At 46.6% G+C, this 12,392-nt stretch overlaps 1 protein-coding gene across 2 annotated transcripts in view; it reads right to left on the bottom strand.

Annotated features, from left to right (window-relative positions):
• CAPN3 (calpain 3) overlaps positions 1–12,392 on the bottom strand; it is a 53,219-nt gene that overhangs the window by 17,295 nt on the left and 23,532 nt on the right. The window contains exons 2-8 of one of the 2 annotated variants that reach the window (XM_055537488.1): positions 9,138–9,207; positions 7,316–7,434; positions 5,732–5,865; positions 4,844–5,012; positions 3,907–4,053; positions 1,882–1,965; positions 864–949 (exon numbers count right to left, since the gene is read on the bottom strand). In XM_055537488.1, coding sequence (XP_055393463.1) covers positions 864–949; positions 1,882–1,965; positions 3,907–4,053; positions 4,844–5,012; positions 5,732–5,865; positions 7,316–7,434; positions 9,138–9,207 — 809 coding nt within the window. Of the gene's footprint in view, positions 1–863; positions 950–1,881; positions 1,966–3,906; positions 4,054–4,843; positions 5,013–5,731; positions 5,866–7,315; positions 7,435–9,137; positions 9,208–12,392 lie in introns of those variants that run through there. The other variant, XM_055537489.1, reaches the window with a different exon arrangement.

Below are 12,392 nucleotides of genomic sequence, written 5' to 3'. Positions count from 1 at the left end.
GCTCAACACATACTTGCTAAGTGCATGAATGGCCAAACAAGCCAGTAATTATGGTGCCCTGAGATGAGAGGTATGTTAAAATTAGCACAGGGGCTGAGGGCACACACAGCCTAGTTGTGGTCCTTCTCAGCTAAGGGGTCCTGCTCTGCCCCCTTGGGAATAAAGGAGCTCCAGGGCCCACTCTCCCTGCAGAGAGGCAGTCAGGAGCCAGCGATTGGGGTGGAACAATAAAGGCTTTGTGAAGGTTCTGGAGCCTTCACAATAGCTTCCTCCCTCTGTGTGCTGTTTTAGCTGCTTCCAGTCACTTGCTCCCAGTAATAAGTAGTACAGTTCTTTCAAAGGACCTATGCATCTCTTCCTGGGGCCAGTGAGGGAGAGGAAATCTTAGCACTGGCTAAGCTCTCTGCAACACCATCACATTTTCTCCTCATAACAGCCCACCAGGTAGGTGCTAACATTTTCCCCATTTTATAGATAATTATGAGAAAGGAAGTTACTTGTCTAGTCAGACCACTGCATCCAGACTCCCCTCCTGCCTGGACATGGCCTATGCTCTCTAGGATCTTTCCTTTCCCCTCAATGGCCATCAGCAAGCTCTTGGGGTCCCAGGTTCCCGAGGCTCTGCTCCCAGCCCTATCCTGGAGCTACACCCCTTCTGTTCCTTAGCATGAGCCCTTCTCTGGAGCCATCTCCTCTTCTATTCCCAGTCCTTCCCTAGAGCCACACCCCCTTTTCTCCTCTGTGGATCATTGGTTTTAAGGGTGATTTAAGACCAAGCATTTGTAGTACTCTTATGGCTTGGTCCCCAACCCAACCTTGTCCCAGGTCCTGTTGTCCCCTATTCATGGGGTCCCCTCACCCACCTGTCACTCCAGGAGCCATTCCACTCCACCTGGCCCCAGGGGTTCCGCAGCCGCACCAGCTTCACTTTCTCACCCTTGTACAGCGCCTTGGGCAAAGAGGAAAAGCTCTCTTGCTCTGGACCCTTTCTGAAGCCGGGGTGGGGGATGGGGGGTGGGGGTGGGGGAGTCTTCTGTCTTACGCTGAGGGTTGGGGTGGGAGTGGGAGTTGGGAGAGGGATCCCATACAGGGAGCTGTCCTGATTGGTCAAGGAGACTAATCACAAGTTTGCTGTGAAATGGCAGAACCTTAGCACGAGCTTACAGGAGTCAGGCTTGGCCATCACCTTGCCATCTTCTAAGAAGTGATTTTCACAGTGAACATCTGGCTATTTAGAAATTTGGGTGGAGTGGGTGGAGGAGGCAGGGCATATAATGTAGGGCTCTGCTGGCAGTTAGGTGTCTCTGTGTGAATTATTAATAGAAAAAAATGCCCCTGCTGGCTGAAGAGTGACAGAAAATGTCCCCTCTAAGTAGATTTATCAGAAAAAGGGGCCCCTTCCTCCTGTCTGCAGCAGGGGCTGCTGTGGACAACTGCCTCTCTCTGCCCATCCCTATGACCACGGCACAACTGCCCAACTGTGCACAAGGGGCCTGACAAACTCCCTGTCTCTGTCGTGACCCAGTTAAGGCCAGATGTGCCAGTGGGAGCAAAACATCATTATTGACCATGAAAAACAAGAAACACAAGAGCCCATGAAATTAATTTCATAAAACCAAAGTGATTTCTCTTTGTTCGTTGGAAATGTTGGGGCAATTGCTATCTTTAGCACTAAAAACAAACATAAACTGAGCACTGTCTTGTGGCAAGATCCACCTACAAGTCCCAGTGGTCTTCTCCAACCCCAGGCACTCAGCCTGAGTACCTGATTGGAGGCAAATTCTGCAGATGCAAAAGGGCACAGAAAGCCAAGTCCTGACTTCAGGAGGTTCCCCCAAGTAGCCCCTCAAGTCCTAACCCTTCATACCCCGCCAGGCTCACCTCCTCCAGCCCAGTGACTGAGTAGGCATGGCCTTTGACCAGCCCACAGGCCATTCTTGTCTCAAACTGAACTGGAACAATTGTCTGTGGAGTGAAAACCGGACAGCCTGTCAGGGCTTGTTTCCTGAGACAAAGTTCACACTGGTTCACATCCTGGGTTCAGTGAGGACAAGGACTCCTCCATGCTCTGGAAGCGTGCCTCCTAGCCATGAGAAGACCCACACTAGCCCTTTAAGAGAGCCAAGAATATGCAGCCCAGACAAGGTGTTTCCTTCAAGCTGGTCCCTTGACCATTGGAGAACAATGTGGAGGCTGGGGCCACGAGGTGAGTGAGAGCGTGCCTGGCCCTCCTTTCTGGATCCCTTGGGTCTTTCAAAGGAAGAAGTGGGGGTGGATGGAGGCTGCCTTGGGTCAGGCTCCCCTTCCCTGAGCCCACCCAGGGTTGACTATTCCTGGAAGAGAAAGGGATTGAGAAAGGGGGTTAGATGAAACATGGAGGTCTAATCTTTTATCTTTATATCCCCTCACCTTCTCCACCCACCCTAGAACATATTCAAGAAATTAAAAGTAGACTTCCTTAGTGGTCCAGTGGTTAGGACTCCATACCTGCAGTGCAGGGGGTGCGGGTTTGATCCTTGATTGGGGAACGAAGATCCCACGTGCCATGTGATGTGGCCAAAAATTTAAAAAAAGAAAGAAATTAAAAGTTTCTGCACCCAGGCAGAGAATTCCAAGGCAGCTAGAGGAGAGTCCTGCTCAGACATGACTGTGCCTCAGGGAGCAGGGAAGTCTCTTCCATCTGAGATTTGCAGCCACAGGAGATCCTTGGGAGAAGGGTAGGATGGCCAAAACCCAGTGAGCCCTAGATGGATCTCTGTGGCTTCATTCTGCCTGGTGATATGACAGCTTTAAGAGGTAGCCTGGAGCCCTTTTCAAAGTGAGGGGTATGTGAGGAGCCAAGGCTTTTGACATCTCAAACTCTTCCAGATTTTAGTCTTTAGAGGACCCAGACCATGTGAATAGAAAGGCAGGGGGGCAGGAGGTTCACAAATCTCTCAGTTTTGGACCAGGGAAACCACCTGAAATGACTCTTGTGGCATTACATATGCATTCCCAGCTGTTCCACTACTGGCCATCTGTCCAAAGGAAAGTGTCCTGGATGGACACAAAGATGTATCTAATAGGATGTTAGCTGTAACATTTAAAAACTACAGCCAAAACAGAAAAAGAAAATATTTAAATTCCCCATAATAAGTTATGGGGTAAAAAAACTACAATTTATCTGCATGTTGGACTATTGTACAGCCATGAAAAATGTTATAGAAGACACACTAAGAATGTGATTCTTGTTGACACATTAGGTATATAAAGCTAACTGAAAAAGAAGCATGCTGCAAAGAGGTACATACAGTATGACTGCATTTTTAAAATAAAAATTTAGATTAGGTGTATGCATAGAAAAACCCTAGTAGGACATATGCCAAATGTTATTATCCTCAGATAGGGAAAAAATAGGTTCATTTTTTTCTCTGCTTTACTGTATAGCATGTATTACTTCCAAAACTACTAGAATATAAGCTCGGGGGGTGGGGCCGGGGGAGTGTGTGGAAACTGCTTGTTCCTTAGAATCTGAAACAAATGGGAGAGAATTTTCTTTGTTTGTTAGAAGAGTGCCTAGTAGGAGCTCAGTAAATAAGTGTCAAATACATAAATGAACGAACTAGAAGGAGAGAAATACTTTACAAATAAATGAAATCTCTCTCATAAATATTTATGCCAGTTAATTCATTATCAGAGAAACTGCCTGGACCATGGAGTATGAAGGAACCCCTTCCCCTCCCCCACCAGAGATTCCCTCCAAAAGCTGTCTCCCCCCCTTGCCTCAGGAGCCTTAGAGCGAGCAAGAGATTCCAACCCAGACCCCTGGAAGGCCCCAGGAGGAGCCCACGTGGGCGGTGCCGGCTGCTGAGGAAGGTCTGACACCACACAACACACCCGTGCCATGCAGGTGGGAGGAGTACACACCCGAGTTGGTCTGTCATCTGAGCATCCCTCAGGGATGAGGTCTGAGTCCCTGAGCCGCGAGTTATCCATATTCCTCACCATCCGCTCAATCAACTCCCCCATTTTCAGCCCAGAAGGAGAGGTTCCATAGGTCATGTTTGTGCCATCCTGAGGCCCAACAGGGAGGGCAGGGGACAGTCCAGGAGAGGGAGAGGGAGTAACAAAGGAGGGTGATAGAAAGGGAAGGAGAGAGAAAGAAGGGAGGGGACAGACAAAGAAACAGAGGAGAGATAAGTAGAGCATGAATGGAGAAAAGATGGAGAACAGTGATGCAGAAAGAAAACGTTTGTCCATGGGTGCTTCATCTTCCCAAGCTTTCCCATCTACTGGGGGTACTAGGAGAGGAAGGAACAGGAATTCAGCTTGGGCCCCTTCCTCACCAACAGAGATAACCAAGACTATTAGAATACATTGACTACCCCCCAGGGAGGGTGTATCTCCTGGCCAGTCTGCCATCCCCTTGCCCTTGGCTCTGGTCTCAGTTCACACCACTTTGTTGAGAGGTGGACTGCAGGCTGAGCTTCTCCCAGAGTACAACACAAAGCCTGGGTCCCACATGTGAGATCTGATCAAAGCTCAATGACTGAGAGGCTTTCTTAGGGAACTGGTAGGTTCAGGTCCATAGCCCGGTGTGTGGCCAGCTTACTAGGGGCATGCTGGAACTGAGAAACACCAGCCCCGGAGGCCTATTTCCACCTAAATTTTTGCATCTTTATTGAAAACCTCCAGAAACTTCTCCCTTGAGAAATTCCCAGTTTTCAAAGTTGAGAGCTACTTTTCTGCTTCCTAAAACAGAACGTTCACCCCGCCCCAGAGGAAAGTCCTGTGCTGCTGTTCACTGGGTAAGTCTTCCCAGTAGTGGCAGCTCCCTGTCCTGCACCCCATACCCCAGACTTACATCAATGGAGCAGCCCATGAGGGAACCCCTCTCGATGGCTTTCTTCATGATCTTGTACATGTCTCTGGGAGCATCCTTGATTTCAAAAAACTCTGTCACTCCTCCCGTGAAGTCTTCCATGGCCTCTGTAGTGTTCCCACCTTTCAGGGCTTCATACGAACCATGGAGCCTTAGAGATAGGATGAAGACTAGTCTGGGGTCACAGGGTTCCAGGAAACATGACCCAGGTACCCCTGGCTCCAGGACTTTACTCTTGGGTCCTGTGATGCTGTCTTGTCCAAATTCTCCAACAACTCTGTAAGCTTTTAAACAGATACTATGATTCCCTTTCTTCACAATGGAGAAACTGAGCTCCAGAAGCTGTGTGACCAGCTAAGGCCACAGAGAGGAGAAACACTGGGGCTGGAACCTTCTATTCCCACTTCCTGATAGTTCTGTTTCCACTATACTCAGAATCCGAAGTAGGGCTCCATTAAAGCCATTAGTAGCTGGAGTGGAGCTTCTGAGAGGCAACATGGATTTTCTTCATTTATTCTGAGCTCCAGTGTTATGTGGCAGCCTGGATGGGAGGGGAGTTTGGGGGAAAATGGATACATGTATACTTATGGCCGAGTCCCTTCACTGTTCACCTGAAACTATCACAACATTGTTAATCAGCTGTACCCCAATACAAAATAAAAAGTTATATATATATATATAAATACATACATACATACATACATACATACATATATGTATATATAGTGAGCTCAGGAGGTTGAGCCAACCAGGGCTCTGGGATTTAAGTTCCAGAGAAATAATGTTGGGATCCAGGATCTGTAGTGCCACCAAGAAGGGAGGATTAAAGAGCTCACTATGGAAACTAAAGATTTCCTATCCCCGTCTTACTTAGCATAAGCCTTCTCCAGCAGAGCACTCCAGAACTCATTGCGATGGTTGGATTTGGTGAAAACCAGTTGATTGTTGTAAGTTGGCAGGCAGTCATCAATAACCACGTCCACCCAGTCTCCATAGCGCCAGAACTGCACAGAAGCATCAAGCACAGTGCCATCCTCAGATTACCAGTGGCAAATGTGTCCCTACCCCACGTTCCTTTTGTTCACACTATTCTGGGTTTAGAGAAGGTGAATCTGTCTTTAAGTGGACTGTGAGCTCTTTGAGGGCAGGAAGTATGTTACAAACCATTATGTCTCTTCCCCACAGTCCAGCTCAGTACAGGGGATGGTAGGTACTCCGTGTGTATCTGAGGGCTTGAGATTTTCCTTCTGCTCTGTAGGTCTGGGGAGGATCTAGGTATCAGTATCATTAGTTATCTCAGCTGATTCTTATATGCAGTCAGGGCTGAGAAGCACTGGTCTAGGAGAAGGTGACGTATAATTTATGTACTTCTTGATGACAAATAAGGTAGGAATTGTTGTTGAAGAAGAAGGATTGACATGGAAATGGAAGGTGACCCAGAATATACTCTGGTTAAACCAGGAACACTGTCCAGTAATCCCAATTCTAGATGATCTTTATTGAACAAATCGGTTTTAACCCAAGAAAGCCAAAAGTAGTTTAATTTCCTTCTAATGACATTTACTATCCTATGAACAAGAAGGCAAAAATCCGTGTGGTCTTTGTGTTTATGATCCTTTCGGTTTCAGACCTTTTAAATACCCAAGGGGAGTGAGCGGCTCGATGGCATAGGGGAAAAACAAAACTTGGGACCCCGCTGCCCTGTCTGCATTGGAATGGCAGCAGGAATCTGATCCTAAACCTTCAGAGAAGGCAGTTTCTGAGGCCTTCCATCCTGGGATACAAGATCAACTGATGATCTGGGTCAGTCCAGGACACTGGGAGCCTTCAGGGCTGTTCAGAAGCCTCAGAATACCCGTAGATACAGGTGCCCACATACAAAGCTCATTTCAGTTCTGGGTCAGCATGGGGTTTGGCTCTTTGCTAGGACAATTTGGATCCAGAAAGTTTCCAGTGTCTGAACTTATTCTGAAACCAAAAGACTCATTGCTGGGCCAAGCCAGAAGCCTGGTCCCCAGATTAACCAGACTTTTCTTCCAGAGCCCGGAAGGGGTAAATGGTAGTGTGGGTATAGACCTGTGTTGGCATTTCTTTTGCAGCCTAAAGGGCCCTCTGGATTCCCAGTGCTAGTGTCTTAGGGATTTACTTGAGAAGGACTTCTGGTTATCACACAGAAGCCTGACAGCTGGAAAGGTAAAAATAGACCAACAGGCCAGCAAACAGGATATCTTCTAACCTTTCTGGGGCCTAACGGAAGGTGTAGGGGTTTGAGGGTAGGAAGAAATAAACAACTACTTCCTCACAGGCTTGAGGCCTGAAGGGGGTCACTGCCCACAGCCATAGCTGGCTGGGTGGGTGGGAATCTTTCCTGGAGCCACGGGGAAGTCAAGCCTGGGAGACCAGCGGTAGGTGGACAGCCCGCTGGCCCTCTTAACTACAGTCCCTTGACCTCACCTGGAAGTGAAAAATCCCCGCGTAGTTTTCAGTGAAACTCTGATCATGGGGTATGACCCGGAAAAGCAGACGCTTGTTCAAGGTCAGGCAAGCGATGGCTGCAAGAAACCAGCAGTCCCCTGCAGGCAAATATGTGGCACAGGTCACAGGAGGGCCCACTCCTCCAGGGAGGAAGGAGACCCCATCCCCATCAGCTGCTCTGCTTTCTGGAGAAGGGGGTACACTGGGCTCTCACTGTCCTGCTTCCAGATCTGACCTTATGGACATGTCAGCCAAGGAAAGGAGTGTGACTGCAGTCCCTGGACCATGCGATCAACAGGGTAACTTACCCCCTCGTGACTGCTTTCCTGAAGGCTATAGGCAATTCCTCTGTCTGCAGTATAAGCTCAGACCTCCATTTGGACCTCAGTGGAAACTGAGCGGTGGGGGTCATAATTGGGTCATTCTTTCTAACACCTGTAGGAAGGCTGCCTGCCCTGCACCTTTGCAATGTGACTGCAGAATCTGAGCATCTGAGAGCCATCAGACCAGCCCATTAGTACAGTAAGGAAAGCTGGTTAGTATTTGGAGGCGGCACTTTGCCCTGTTTGTGTGTGCATGCATGTGTGTGAATGCCCAAGTGGCAGGCCAGGAACACTAACAGAACACAGGCTAGGTTATGCAAGGCCTTTGCTGTGCCGTGTGGGATGTCACGACATCTTTGAGACTGCAGAGGGGAGGCTGAGAGCCTCCACAGGCCTCCTCCCACCACCACTACCACCTCCCCACTCCCCACCTCCCAAGCAGCCAGCCTCTCCTCTGAAACAGTGTGTTGGTTGGAAGGCCCAGGGTATTAGCTGGCCAGGGCTCTGCAGGCAGCCTTCCTTCAAGTGCAGGAAGTCAGATATTCAAAACCTCTTCAGCCTCTCCTTCCGGGACCAAATTAGCTAAATTCCTTTCATTTGGCCTTGAGCGCCCCTTTTCCCTCAAGTTCTAAATTATGTCTGTTGATGTTTGTTTCCTCCAGCTTTACTTCACAGAACTTTTCTGCAGTTTGCAGTAAAGACAATACCTTCCAAATAAGAGGCTGAGACAGAGGAAGCAGCCAAGCTAATTAACCAGACAGAAAATTGGATGCTCATCCACATGGCACGTGTTGTCTTTGTTGAAAAGCGTCTTTAATACGGAGCTATTCTAGGGCAGTTTAAACAAGAGTTTGAGTTATGAAAGCAGTTTTTGTGAGCATATTGATTCTGCATGCCCAAGGGACATGCATGGCACACAATTTCAGAGCTGCCTTCTAAGGAAGGTTGTTGTTTAGTCTCTAAGTCACGTCTGACTCCTCATGACCTCATGGACTTAGCCTGCCAGGCTCCTCTGTCCATGGGATTTACGAGGCAAGAACACTGGAGTGGGTAGCCATTTCCTTCTCCAGGGACTCTTTCTGACCCAGGGATCAAACTCCCATCTCCTGCATTATTAGGCAAATTCTTAACCACTGAGTCACAAGGGAAGCCCTTCAAGGAAGGTGGGTCCTGCTAGAAACAGGGCTTTTGTCTTGCTGAGTGGGGTGTGTGAGTGTCCTGAAGACTCTGGAGAGGAGGCGACCTCCTGTTGTAACACAAGGCAAACAACTGATGAGAAAGGTGGGAGGGACAGAAATTAAATGAAGCAATCTCCAACACAGAGCTGAATGAGTTTAAATAATGTTATCAAAACTACCTCCCCCAAATTCATTACAAGCAAAACCAGATTCGTGTCCCTTTACTTACTGTAAAAGGATCATACCTCTTAATCACCCCCTTGATTGTTTGGCTAAATAGGACCAGAGAAACTTTCCTACCTAGATCTCCTTGGCAGATGTCAGTTCTATTGGCTCCACCAACGATAAATCGCGGATTCTCACAAATTTCCTGCGAAGCAAAAAGGAAATAATAATAGTAGTAGTAGCTATTATTTACTGAGGTTCATATGCAGTACTGGCATCACATATCAGGAGTTTTACACACACCACTCATTTAAACCTCAGAAACGCCCATGAATTGGATACTATCGTTGTTATTTTTCAGATGAGAACACCAAGACTCAGAGAGGTTAAGAATTTGCCCAAGGACACACAGCTAGCAGGGAGGAGAAGCCAGATGCATGGCTCCTTTTCTCATTGTTCCACATTGATCCCTCACAGTGATACACTGTCTGAGTAAGGAAGCACCTTGGGAGTTAGGGCAGTGTCACTACTTCCACAGCTTTGACCAAGGGACAGTAGAAAACACGGCTCTTGTTTTTTTTCTAAGCCAGGAAAAGAGGTGCAGGAGGGAAAGAAAGGATCTTTTTCCCCTGGATGTGGTAACATAGATATTTACTGTCAGCATGTGTCCCAAGGGCCACAGGACTTGAGAGCTGGGGAGAGCCAAGAATAAATTTGACATGGGCCTCGAAGGCCTCCCAGTCTGTTGGCAGTATTTCTTTAATAAAGCTAACCCAACATGACACCCTGGTCTCAGCAGTTTTCAAATCCAGGCACTACCGGTTATATGCATCCCAACAGAGGCCAACAGAGGGTGCTCTTGTGTTTGTTTGGATGTGTCATGCTTTGTATTTTAACTTTAGAAATAATTATAGATTCTGTGTTTTGGTTTCAACTTTGTCCTTCACCGCTTCAAGAAGCCTTGCTATCTTGGTGAAATAGCCCTCTCTGTTTTTCTGTCTTCCCTAATGCAACAACCCGGGTGAGTGAGCTCAGTGAGTGGATCTCCCTGAGCTCAAGGATCTGTCTCACCTACTAGATGGAAAGTCGTGCATAGATCACACCACACACACCACCCCCTTGAAGCTCTTATCAATGGAAGGATAAACCCCAAATAATAATTTTTTAAAAGGTTATCTATAGGGGAGGAAAGGATTCAGTGGTGAATATAGGGATGGAAGTAAAACTCCGAGTATATCTGTTTTAAAATAATTTTGACTTAGGAACCATGTGCATTTTATAGAATTAAAAACCAAATTGAAGAAAATGCAATTTTAAAAAGCAATCTGTAACTGTGAAAGGATAAAATTCTTATTTTAAGCTACCAAGTTTATGGTAATATATTATAGCAGCCATAGGAGCCTCATACAAATGGCAAAAAGTGCATGGGAAAATGCTCAACATCATTAATCATAAGGGAAGTTCAAATTAACACTACAATGTGATACTACTACACACCAGACAAAATGGTTAATACTGAAAAGAGTAATAAACTGGTATACTAATTTTACTGGGGAAAAAAGCAATCTGTAAAAGCTGAAAGCAAATTGAAGAAAAGGAACCTAACTGCTTATCAAATTGATGGCATGATCACATACATAAAATGAATTCTTACAAGTGACTTGCAATGTAAAATGTTGGCTGTTTATTCCTTTTGGGATATATCCTAAGTTCAGTTCAGTTTAGTCGCTCAGTTGTGTCCAACTCTTTGCGACCCTGTCTCTTTAAGAATTTTCCACAGTTTTTTGTGATCCACACAGTCAAAGGCTTTAGCATAGTCAATAAAGCAGAAGTAGATGTTTTTCTAGAATTCTCTTGCTTTTTCGATGATCCAACAGATGTTGACAATTTGATTTCTGATTCCTCTGCCTTTTCTAAATCCAGCTTGAACATTTGGAAGTTCACGGTTCAGGTACTGTTTAAGCCTGGCTTGGAGAATTTTGAGCATTACTTTACTAGCGTGTGCTGCTGCTGCTGCTGCTAAGTCGCTTCAGTCTTGTCCGACTCTGTGCGACCCCATAGACGGCAGCCCACCAGGCTTCCCCGTCCCTGGAATTCTCCAGGCAAGAACACTTGCCATTTCCTTCTCCAATGCATGAAAGTAAAAAGTGAAAGTGAAGTCGCTCAGTCGTGTCCGACTCTTAGCGGCCCCATGGACTGCAGCGTACCAGGCTCCTCCATCCATGGATTTTCCAGGCAAGCGTGTGAGATGAGTGCAATTGTGCGGTAGTTTAAGCATTCTTTGGCATTACCTTTCTTTGGGATTGGAATGAAAATTGACCTGGCATGCTGCAGTCCATGGGGTCGCCAAGAGTTGGACACAACTGAGAGATTGAACTGAACTGAACTTTGCTATCCTGTGGACCACAGCACACCAGGCTTCCCTGTCTATCACCAACTCCCAGAGCTTGCTGAAACTCATGTCCATTGAGTCCATGATGCCATCCAACCATCTCATCCTCTGTCATCCCCTCCTCCTGCCTTCAATCTTTCCCAGCATCAGGGTGTCTTCAGTGAGTCAGTTCTTTGCATCAGGTGGCCAAAGTATTGGAGTTTCAGCTTCAACATCAGTCCTTCCAATAAATATTCAGGACTGATTTCCTTTAGGATGGACTGGTTGGATCTCCTTGCAGTCCAAGGGACTCTCAAGAGTCTTCTCCAACACCACAGTTCAAAAGCATCAATTCTTTGGCACTCAGCTTTCTTTATAGTCCAACTCTCACATCCATACATGACTACTGGAAAAACTATAGCTTTGACTAGATGGACCTTTGCTGGCAAGGTAATGTCTCTGCTTTTTAATATGCTGTCTAGGTTGGTCATAGCTTTTCTTCCAAGAAGCAAGCATCTCTTAATTGTATGGCTGCAGTCACCATCTGCAGTGATTTTGGAGCCCAAGAAAATAAAGTCTGTCACTGTTTCCATTGTTTCCCCATCTATTTGCCATAAAATGATGGGACCAGATGCTATGATCTTAGGTTTTTGAATCCTGAGTTTTAAGCCAGCTTTTTCACTCTTCTCCTTCACCTTCATCAAATTGCTCTTTAGTTCCTTTTTGCCTTCTGCCATAATGGTGTTGTCATCTGTATATCTGAGGTTATTGATATTTCTGCCAGCAATTTTGATTCCAGCTTGTGTTTCATCCAGCCTGGCATTTTGTATGATAAACTCTGTATATAAGTTAAATAAGCAGGGTGAAAATATATGGCCTTGACGTACTCCTTTTCCAATTTGGAAACAGTCCACTGTTCCATGTCCAGTTCTAACGGTTGCTTTTTGACCTGCACACAGATTTCTCGGGAGGCAGGTAAGGTGTTCTGGTATTCTCATGTTTTTAAGAATGTTCCACAG

Source organism: Bubalus kerabau, chromosome 10 (genome assembly GCF_029407905.1).
Source record: "Bubalus kerabau isolate K-KA32 ecotype Philippines breed swamp buffalo chromosome 10, PCC_UOA_SB_1v2, whole genome shotgun sequence".
Lineage (NCBI taxonomy): Eukaryota > Metazoa > Chordata > Mammalia > Artiodactyla > Bovidae > Bubalus > Bubalus kerabau.
The sequence above is the reverse complement of the archived record's forward strand: the minus strand, read 5'-3'. Positions and strand labels throughout refer to the sequence as shown.